Source organism: Chionomys nivalis, chromosome 7 (genome assembly GCF_950005125.1).
Source record: "Chionomys nivalis chromosome 7, mChiNiv1.1, whole genome shotgun sequence".
NCBI classification, from domain to species: Eukaryota; Metazoa; Chordata; class Mammalia; order Rodentia; family Cricetidae; genus Chionomys; species Chionomys nivalis.
The window spans coordinates 32,923,762-32,934,657 of record NC_080092.1 but is presented as its reverse complement, the minus strand read 5'-3'; the positions used below and the strand labels follow the sequence as shown (position 1 = coordinate 32,934,657).

At 46.5% G+C, this 10,896-nt stretch overlaps 1 protein-coding gene across 1 annotated transcript; it reads left to right on the top strand.

Moving 5' to 3' along the window:
* The first annotated feature begins 371 nt into the window (after positions 1-371).
* Positions 372-10,564, top strand: Znf879 (zinc finger protein 879). Its single transcript, XM_057776945.1, has 5 exons — positions 372-560; positions 1,639-1,702; positions 3,653-3,779; positions 4,199-4,294; positions 7,100-10,564. Exons 2-5 carry the CDS (start codon positions 1,670-1,672, stop codon positions 8,533-8,535), a joined length of 1,692 nt encoding a protein of 563 aa, XP_057632928.1. The 5' UTR covers positions 372-560; positions 1,639-1,669; the 3' UTR covers positions 8,536-10,564.
* Positions 10,565-10,896: the final 332 nt, after the last annotated feature.

The window sequence follows — 10,896 nt, the reverse complement described above, 5'->3', positions numbered from 1 at the left end:
AAAAATGGTGCATATTGTTTCTTTTGTAGGCTACAAAAAGCATAATTTTCTATTAAAAAGTGAAAGAGATCAGTCCACTCGTCATCTGAAACTAAGCAACCAGCGCCTTAGTCTACATTTTTTATAGGGCACTCACTTTGCTCTTTTTAGTAGTATTACCATTGTAATTATGAATACAACGTGCATAAAAGCCTGGGAGGTGATGACTTCCAGCCCTTAGGCTCCAGTCTCCCACCCTGGCACAGTACAAAGTGTCGCGGTGCCATCTGGGAAATGTAGTCCGTAATGGAAACCAGGGGCCGCGCGCACGCGCAGTTGAGTCCAGTATGGTTCCTTCGTTGGGTGTTGGGATTATTTGGTTTGTAAGCAAAGCGGTCGCAACTAGGAGCCCACGGGGTGGGGCTGTGCTGTGGAAACATGTTCAACCAATAGCCTTTAAGATACTGGCCCACTTTGGGCGTGGTCACATGTACTATATACACAATATGTAAAAACGTGTGCTGGCTCCTTGGCTGCTGGATTCGGTTCCAGTGTCTCCCCACGCTGAGGAGTGCTGATCTGTGAGTCTACCCCTAATAAAGAAACCTTTATTATACTCCATTCTGGGCTAGTGTGGGACTACTTTATTATAAAGTGCAACAGGGCAGCGAGCGGGGTTGGAACGCGCAGAGGCCTCGGCGGCAGGTGCAGGCCTTGGCACTGACTCCAGGTCGCTCCGGTCCCGCGGCCGGGATGGCTGCCTACGAAGCCGCCGGCTTCAGGTTTGCGAGTCAGGGTGGTTGAGCACAGCGCCTGCAGGCTTCCCATCCCGGAGCCCAAACTTTGTTTATTCGTTCCTGTCGGTCTTCGGTGTTGGACAGTGTCTTAAAGTGAGCCCTACAATCCTTTTTTTTTTTTTTTTTTTTTTTTTTTTTTTTTTTTTTTTTTTGTAAAGTTCTGTTCCTTTGCTGGTTTTACTGTTGGAAAGGAGTGGAAGAATGCTGGACATGGGACCCAGGACTTTAATATCATGCGCTCTTACATGAGCTGCACCTCCAGCCCCCTTTCTCCAAAATTTAAACTCAATGCTATCTAGTGCTGTTTCTTAGGCATGCGTGCGCGTGCATGTGCGGGGGAGAGGAGGCGGCGAGGGTCTGGTTAATGTAAGAGACTTGGGTAATTCTTTTGACAGAGGCAAACGCCCACGTGGATGAGAGGACTGGTTTCTAGTTGGTGGCTTCTGAAAAGGGTACACATTCTGCAGTCACTTCTTTCATGTAGAGTGGCCAAGTGCAGGTGTGTCCAATATTTATACCTTCTCTTGCCTCCAGGAGTTGCACACCATGGTCCCTTTTACCTTGCTCATGGACTCGATAGCTGTAATTGCTCAATTTGGTTGTCTTTATTCATAATCTCTAGTGAAGAGACCACAGACCCAATATCAAGGCGTGCTTGTTGCCTACTTCTGTCTTTGGCAGCCGTACAAGGTGTGCTTTTTGCTTGCCTCTGGTTTTGGTGGTCATGCCCAGGTTCCATCTTGTTTGGGGGAGGCTGGGCTGTGCAGATGCCCAGCGGGTGGTTTCTAACCTGGGTTTGGCCCAGTGAGGACTGGAGAGCAGTCAGAATCAGTGGACCTCACAGCCTCTTCCTCTGCCTTAGGTGTCTTCTCAGGAGGAGCCACAGAGGGAGAATGGTCAAGAGGTTGCTACCAGCCCAGGTTCAGGTGAGTAAAGGCCACTTCTTTTTGAGCTGCCTTCAGTCTGCAGAAGAGGTGGGTTTATTTCATCCTTTCTTGAGCTTCTCTGCGCTCAAGGAGGAACAGAAACTGCTGAAAGGTGAGGTCATAACTCAAAAAGGGTGATTCTTCCTGTCTCCATTAATCAGTTACATGGCCACTGACCAGGAGTTAACTGGCATCCCTCACCCCCACCTACCGAGCAGACATCAGACTGTCAGGCTCTTAGATAGTCCCCGGGTTCTTGCATTCTCCTGAAGAAGATTTCAGCAAGACATATAGAACCTCAACGAGTAAGGTGTTCTTAGAGCAGGAACTTACTCGCTCAAGCAGAGTAGCTGTCCAAGAGATGGGATCAGCCCGTAGGGTGTCAGCTGCAATTCTTAATATCTTTTTCCAGTGAACACTTTGGACTAGTGGAACCTTATCCCCCTGCTCCCCAGTGTGTGTTAACTGCTTGAGGTCTTATGACCCGATTGTCAGATCAGACTAGTTTTACTCTCACTAGCCTCTTCAATGCTCATGGGCTCCGATATCCTTTGGCCATAAAACTAAGATTAAGCAATAGAGCTGCTGTTCCCACCCCCGCCCCTACCTTCATAGTCATATTGAACGTCTGCCTGATGCCTAGAAGTGATTCTGGGCTACATCCGAAGGAACAGAAGGACAAGGTGACAGGGCATAAATGCAGAAGCAGAGCGCAGAAACAGGTCGGTTCAAGTTTGTTTATTTAGACTTAGAGTCCCTGATGATGGGTGCAAGCCGTGCTCCTTTGGTGCTTGATTAGCTGAGCTTGTTTTATTTTTTAAGAAACCCAGAAATGTTTTGCTTTCCTAGTCTAAAGGCATGTTAGCATCTGCCATGATTCTACTCAAAGAAAGGCGTGTGTTCCAGTTTCTGAGGAAGCTTTTCTGAGTTGAGAGTGACAAATGACTTAGCCATTAAGAAGATTCACAAACTGTCTGGGAAGATGCCTCCGTTAGTAACCTACTTGCTGCACGAGTCTGAGGACCTAAGTTCGATGCAATGCATCGACCACAAGCAAAAAAGCCAGGAGCAATGGCATGTGGCTTGCCATCCCAGCCCTGGAGAAGCAGGTGGATCCCTGGGACTCATGGACCGACTGGTCTAGTGAGTCAGCAAGGTCTAGGCCAGTGGGAGACCCTGTCTCAAAACCAAGATGGAGAGCATACTGAGGAGTTTGACACCTGAGGTTGACTTCTGGTTCACACACACACACACACACACACACACACACACACACACACACAGAGTCACATACATCTGAAAAGGACAGAGGTTCTGAAAAGGAGTAGGGCTGGGATGTTGCTTGTAGATGGAGTACTTGCCTGGCCTACTCAAGGCTCTGGGTTCGATTCTCACTGCTGCAAAGAAGCAGAAGTGGCGGCACTGCCCCTTCCTTCATTTCCAGGGAGGAAAGTCAAAGCACTCACATTTCACTTACTTTTGCCCTTTCAGAGCAGGAAAGATGCTAAGCTTCGTGAGCAGCTTGGGGTCGTGGAGATGTGCCTTTGGCTTGGTGAAGAAGTGAGCTCCTAGCAGTTCCACCGTAGAAGTGCCTCGGGGGGTTGTGCGCAGATGCCCCACCCACAGTTTGTAGAGTATCAGAAGCATGGCAGCTACCACACCATCTCCCTTTCGATGACTCATGCCTTTCTCAGTCTCGAGTTCTGTCCTGTCTTCTGATTTTGTTTTGTGATGTCAGGATCTCTCTTGTAGGGTGCTGTATTTGAGCTTTCTTAGGACACAGGGAGTCACTTACTGTAGGAATGTCATAAATCCCATGCTGGCTAATGAAGCTGTTGTTCAGAGATGCTTGCTTGGCTTGAAACGCTCAAAACCCTCGCAGGGTTGCTCCTCACTCACACTCTGTGTGGGCGTGGTCTGGGCTGAGCAGGCATGGGTTTGCTGTTCCAGGAGCCTGTGACGTTCAGGGATGTGGCCGTGTTCTTCAGCCAGGATGAGTGGTTGCATCTGGACTCTGCACAGAGAAGCCTGTACCGGGAGGTGATGCTGGAGAACTACAGCAACCTGGCCTCCCTGGGTAAGGGGTTTATTGGGGTGCATAATCTGCAGTGGAAACAAGATCCCTACCCTCTACCTGGGAGGACGCGTGAGGATCCGGTTAGATTTGGCCTGTGGGTGGGGCCAGTCATGGCTGCCTTTTCCCCTTGCCGATTCTGAGAAGCCTGAACATGGCAGAGTTAATAAAGAAACCTTCTCTGGTGTTCTTTCCGGCTCTCCAAACCCAGCTCTGTTGCTGGGTCCCCTAAGCTGTCCTACCAAGGGGAGTGCCGAGCCAGAGCCCTGACTCATATCCTGAGGCTAACTCTGGACATCCTCTGGGAGCCCAGTTTTAGGTTGTTCTTTCTCCTCCTGTGGACTGTACCCCCATACCTTGGGGTCCACTGGACCTGGACCTCCATACCAGTATGCCACTCATGTCTTCTTGTTCATGAACAGGGATTCTGTTTTCCAAGCCAAAGATCATCTCTCAGTTAGAGCAAGCAGAAGACTTCCAGATGGTGGGAAGTGGAATGCTTCAAGGTGTTTACCTAGGTAAGTGGCAGAGGGATCAGGACTTGAACTTGGCATTTCCTCCCTTCCGGGGACAATAAGGGGATTGTGCTCAGAAGACACTGGCCAGGGACCTCCTTTGATGTGCCAGCACGTGGAGATTGCTGGGAAGGGCACGTCTCTCCTCTTTGTTTCTGGTCACCTCGTTCATCGGGTTCAGAGGGAAAGGCGAGTTCTCTAAGCACAGGTCACACTTTGTCAAGTGCCGCTCATCATTTGAGAGCACGGGCTACAGCGTGAAGTGCAGACACTGTCTGCCGGTCTTGATTCTCCTACCCTTCCCTTCGCGCTAACTGCACTAACAGCCTCGTTCACTCTCGTGGTTTGAACATAGCCTTCATGACTGTAGTGCGTCCCTTGTTCCACCTCTCACTCAATGCACCAGCAATAGCCTCAGCGCAACCAAAGCGCGTTGCTGTCACATCGAGGAGAGTAGATCAGAGCCCTTCCCCTTGGGATGGCTTTACCAAGAACACGCCCAGCTTTACATTCTCTACTGCTTTCTCCCCATGTCTTCCATCTCTCCTGTCTGTAATTTGTCTATTATGTGGGTCTAAATCTGTGCCTACCCGAATGCTGTCTTAGGAATGCTGTCCCTGTGCCCACATGTGTCCTCACCAAAGATCTTCTCCTCTGTATTTATTGTCACAGGACTATGGGGAAAGAATGAGGGATATTTTACAGAGATCTTTAGCAGAGTTTTACAAGGGATGAAACTTTACTGACTCAGTTGACCCAGATAACAAGCAGATGCTATCAAGCAATATCTGAGTGCTGCTTTCAACAGTTATGGCGCTATTCATCTGATAATGTTGCTTTTCAACACAGTTTTTGCTTTCTACAGTGACTGCCACAGCATGCATGCGTACACACATGCATTATTCTCTGGGTCAAGGGCATGGAATTAGATTACAGTTATCCATTAGCTTAGGTTGTAAAAGTTGGTTACATGGAAAATCCAAGGCAAGTAAGGATGGTCATTACATTGCTCTCATAAAGGCAGGTTAGACAAACAGACTGAGTACATAGTAGGGTATCAGTCTTGAATCTTAAGTGATCTCAAGGTGTATTATTAACTCTGGCTGTGAGGTCCAACAAAAGTTCCAGACTTTTTGAATTTTTATAATAACATATCGCCATACTGTCTTGGGCTTTGCTTTGACTTTGTCACTCAATATCCATTGTTAAGGAAAAACAACAGAAGAATATGCACGAGAGAAGCTAGGTGTGCCAATCTGGTGACAGTTATAGGGCTTAAACAGGTTGCAGATAGTCATCAGGCAGTTCGTAAGCCGTCGACAGCAGGTGCTGTCCTGTATGCCTGCTGAATTTGTTGGTTCAGATTGCCACATTACAAGTGCCTCCTTTTTCTCCTGCTTTGGATTTTGTCTTTGTTTCTGGTACAGAGGATGATTCTCTTGGGCCCTGCTGCTTACCCAGAATTCACTCCTCTCTGGCAGTAGCTGGGCATTCTGAGTCAGTTTCGTCTTGGATCGCCATTCATGAACTGTCTTAGATTTTCCTTTATTTTGATGAGGATATTTTCCATGAATTTTTTTCTCGGAGTTTATGTGTACAATGTACATATGTGTCTAAGTTCTTTCTTCTCTCCTTTAGAAATAGGCTTTGGGGTAGAATTCTGACATTAGATTCCTTGCTCCCTGTCAGCAGTGTCCACACGTGTCTTTACGCAACGAGTGTTGAGAACAAGTCCCAGCCTGATTCTATATCTCCTATTTTCTGGGGACAGGTGACCTCTTTTATAATCAGGAGTGTGAAAACTCCTTTGTAAAATAAATTTGTTTCTTTCAAATCAATGATTTCATTTTGTGTAGTGTTTCCTAAGTACCTTGTCTCTTATTTAGTTTTTAGGTTTTATTTATATTGATTTATTTTGTATTGTGCAGGAGGGAGCTTGGGGGATAAGCCATAGCTTGAGTGTGGTGCTCAGAGAACAGCTTTTGGGAATCAGTGCTTTCCTTCTACCGTTTGAGTCCCAGGGATTGAACCCAAGTTGTTAGGTTCAGCAAGCGTGCACCTTTACCCAGCCCACCATCTTGGGCCCTAGATTTTATCTACAACTTCATTCATCTTCTTATTACCCAGCTTAAAGTATCAGGGTAGTTACCACCACTGCACACTGCCTTGGTTTTGTTTGTTCTTAGACAGTTTTCATAAGGTCCTAGTTACTTCTTTGGTAGTTTGGTTGCTTGGCTCTCAGTGGAAGCCTGTGAGGGTTGGCCCTTCCTTGTTATTGCCTGTAATTCCAGAGCCTTGCCTATGGGAGAATACTCATTACAACATTAACACTGCCAAGGCCAGAGTGCCACTAATGAGAGAGAAACTGTTTCACAGAGCACTGAGGGCAGAGGCTCCTCCTCCTCCCTTCCCCCTTCCCTCCCTCCTCTTCCTCTTTACTGTTTTCTTTTGGGATTTCTCTAGGTATACTGACACCTGATCCGGGTGATGAAACTGAGTAGGAACACAAGCTCTTCTCAGAAACACCGGATGACCCAGGCATTGTTGCTACATCAAGACTGGCACACACCCCCCCCCCCCGCCCCTACTGGGAGAGCTGCCATGTGATGTCCTCAGCCCCCCTACCCCACACACAATTTCTTCAGACCCTTCCTTTCAGGAATGTCCATCCTCCTATTTCTTTTCCTTTGTCCTTGTTCCTAACCTTCCCTAAGGTTCTGGGTTTGGATTTGTTAGCTTTGTTCATGAATTTGGTATCATTTTCCTTTATTCCCAGTGCAATAACCACTTACATTTTGTTTCATTTAGGATGGAAGAGGATGTTTGAATCCATAGTTTTCAAAGAAGAAAAGAGAGAAATCTTGAAAATTCACAGAGTTGATGATTATTTTGACCTCGTATTGGGGAAAACATATGTAAATAAGGAGCAGTTGGAGGAGCAGCGAGGCAACAAGGCCAAACTTTTCAGCAAAATGCTGCTTTCCAGTAGAAAAGACTGTGTACAAGAGAGGGCCTTTACAGGTGTGGAACGCCTGAGAAATCCTGATGTCAAGTCTCCATGTACTAGCAAAACTGGAGTTGTCTCCAGAGGAAGGAAGGCCCGCCCACAGCAGCACTCAGCTCTGTTCAAACAGCCGGGAGTCAGCACAACGCGCAGGTGCTATAAGTGTAACGTCTGTGGCAAAGGCTTTCTCCACAGTTCTTCCCGGAGCAAACACCAGCGGATCCACACCGGAGAGAAGCTCTACAAGTGTAAGGAATGCCAGAAGGCTTTCAGCCAAAGCTCATCCCTGACACTGCACCTGAGGGTCCACACTGGAGAAAGACCGTACGTGTGCAGTGAGTGCGGAAAGGCTTTCAGATTCACCACCTCGCTCATTGGGCATCAGAGAATGCATACTGGAGAGAGACCCTATCAATGTAAGGAATGTGGCAAAACCTTCAAAGTCAGCTCGTCCCTTAATAATCACCAGCGGATCCACACCGGAGAAAAGCCTTATAAGTGTAACGAGTGCGGGAGAGCCTTTAGTCAATGCTCGTCTCTTATTCAGCATCATAGAATTCACACGGGGGAGAAACCATATGAATGTAACCAGTGTGGGAAAGCCTTTACATCAGTATCGCGGCTCAGCAGACACCGCCGTATCCATACTGGAGAGAAGCCCTTTCGTTGTAGTATGTGTGGCAAAGTGTTCAGTTACCACTCAGCCCTGATTATACATCAGAGAATTCACACTGGAGAGAAGCCCTATGCTTGCAAGGAATGTGGGAAGACCTTCAGCCAAAGCTCAGCACTTATCCAACATCAAAGAATCCACACCGGAGAAAAGCCATACAAGTGCGATAAATGTGGGAAGGCCTTCTCCTGGCTCTCACGCCTCAATGTCCATTACAGAATCCACACGGGCGAGAAGCCTTTTCAGTGTAAGGAATGTGGGAAAGCTTTCAGTTGCCACTCCGCGGTCAATACTCACCGGAAAGTCCATACTGGTGAGAAACCCTACAAGTGCACTGACTGTGGGAAAGCCTTCAACCAAAGCTCGGCCCTAATTCAGCACCAGAGAATTCATACTGGAGAGAAACCATTTAGCTGTAAAGTGTGCGGGAAAGCCTTCAGACAGAGTTCCTCACTTATGACACATAAGAGAACACACACCGGAGAGAAGCCTTATAAATGCCAAACATGTGGGAAAGCCTTCAGCCAGAGTTCATCTCTTGCCAACCATCAGAAGACTCATTCCTGAGAAGAACCATCAAGTAAGATGCACGTGGTAAACCTGCCAAAGGACACCCGTTCCATGCTGACTGCAGCAGGTGTCATCCTGGAGAGAAAGGGATAATAGTGGGGGGTGAGCATCAAGTTAGACTTCAGCAAACACCAGGCATTTGTGATGCAGGATAGACTTGCGAGTGTTGGAAAAACTTGAATGTTTTCCACACGTTCTTGAGTTTTACTGACTAGAGTTGGCTCTAAGATTGAAGGATTAATATTTTCTTTCTAGTGATTCAGATTCAACAGCCACCAGCTTTCGTAACATCACGGGGGATCTGCCGATGTAGGTCAAAGTGGAGCCATGAATCACCAGACTTCAGATGAGCCTAGGATCTGTGTTGGACAAAGCCTTTCAGTGTTAATGCAAAATAGCTGGATTAGGAAGGATGAGAAAATAAATCTGCATAGGTAACTTGTAGCTACCTCATGGTCACTAAAGTTTGGTTTTGAATACTCTGGAAACAAGTTCTTGTTTGTTGCTCAAGCTTATGGTTCATTTTTCCTTTCTCTGAGTCGTTGACCTGAGAAGGAAATCACTGTGAGCTACACAGGTATATGCTGCCCTTTGCACTGTCTTCCCACCATTTACCGCCTCTGGTTCAGACCTAAAGGCACTTTAACTCACAGAATGCATGGTGTCTCCACTTGTTTTTCTCAGAGAGTAACTACCTTTGCTGTGTTAAATTGAGAAGTAAAGGCTCTTTAGACAAATGCTTTTGAAATTTAATTTACACATACTCACAGTTAGAAAGGAGAAATTATGTCACCATGTAGTCAGAGAGCACAGCTCGTGGCCCTGGACTGTGCCTCTTTCCTTGTGCTCCCTGTAGCGACTATGCACTGCTTATCTAAACTTCTGGCGTCAGCTTCGTAAGCCTGAGAGGTTTCCAAAGGGTCCGAGTCATATGAGCCTCCTTTCTCTTATTTCCATTCAAAGTTAGTTCAAAGCATAGAACACTACCCCTCCCTCCCTTCTGCCTCTTCTGCAATGTTCTCTGTGTCTTGGCGTAATATAGATGTCTGGTTATTTTCTCCCGTTTATGGCTGAGCATTGGGTAGATATGCTGCAGCAACCATCCTTATTCTCGGTACCATGCTCAATTGTGTCACCGCAGTAACTACCCCCCCCCCCCAGGGAGGGGCCTTTCCCAGGTTAGGAGAGATTACAATCCCATGGTTAACTTTTGCAGAAGACTCTGGTTCTATTCCAGCACCTATTCTGGGCGATCCATAACTTCCTGTAACTCCAGCTCCATAGGATCCAATGCTTCTGACTTCCATGGGTATCTCTCCTCACATGTGCACACACACACACAAACACACACTTAAAACTAAAGGTTTCCCCTACAGCCGGTGTTAACAGCAGTGGTAATTTATGTCCATAATCACAAATGTTTTGAAGGCATGTAATACTTATTCAACAAAGTAATAGCAGTAGCCCTCCCATACCAATGAGCTTATCTTCCCTGGCATACTCATGGCGTTAGCACACTCTGTCCATAGCTGAGCAAGACTGTTGGCGTCAGGTCTCCCCCAGCAGTCTGCACAGTGCTTTTCAGCACTATGAAAGTGAGTTAGCATGGGGGAGGGTCTTCCAGCCAGATCCAAGCCTGATTTCTCCACGTCCTGCAACTAAACTGTGTGATGTCTTCAACAATAGGGACTTCCACGTAGTTCTGGGATGCAAACACCTGTAGAGACAATAAAGTTTGTAAGTTATGAGGTGATAGGGGCCAATAATACTTTGGCCAGTAATACTGAGAGAGGCAACACATTCCTGGAATTGGGATTTTCACTCAACAGCCTGTGGCTTCTGAGAGAACCTCACTTCAGCCATTGGGAAGAGGGGCATTTAAACATGTCGCTGCTGCCATGTTGTTTTTCTAGATGGTTTTCCAAATCAGAAAGATGCTTGAGTTAGCATTATGTACGTCTTTAAAAAACAACAAAAACCTAGAGGATAGGGATGGGCAGGCTCTTTGAAGGTCCATTCCTCTCTGTTCCAACCAAATGGCAATTGATCTTAGGATTCAGCAGCTAGCTGAATTTAAATAAATAAATAAATAAATAAATAAAAGGCTAAGTGTGTGTATTCAATCAAATACTTTTACTTTTTAATTATTCAGCTGTTGAAACCATCCTTGGCTGAATACCAAGGCCCTTGTCACAAACAAAACAAGCAAAAACCCTGAAACCTATGTGAATTGTTTTCTGTGTATTTTAACACGTTAAAATGATTCAAATTATGATTAGTGGTATAGGCTACACAGAGTCTCCTACGGCTTTTTGTCTGTTTTTAGACATAAGCTTATCTAGCCCTGACTGTCCTGTA

What these genes read in the sequence shown, in the direction of transcription:
- Znf879 (XM_057776945.1), top strand. Translation starts at nt 1,670, where the DNA reads ATGGTCAAGAGGTTGCTACCAGCCCAGGTTCAG. An exon ending in CAGCAACCTGGCCTCCCTGG is followed by an intron (nt 3,780 to 4,198) that starts GTAAGGGGTTTA and finishes GTTCATGAACAG; the next exon opens with GGATTCTGTTTTCCAAGCCA. An exon ending in GCTTCAAGGTGTTTACCTAG is followed by an intron (nt 4,295 to 7,099) that starts GTAAGTGGCAGA and finishes TGTTTCATTTAG; the next exon opens with GATGGAAGAGGATGTTTGAA.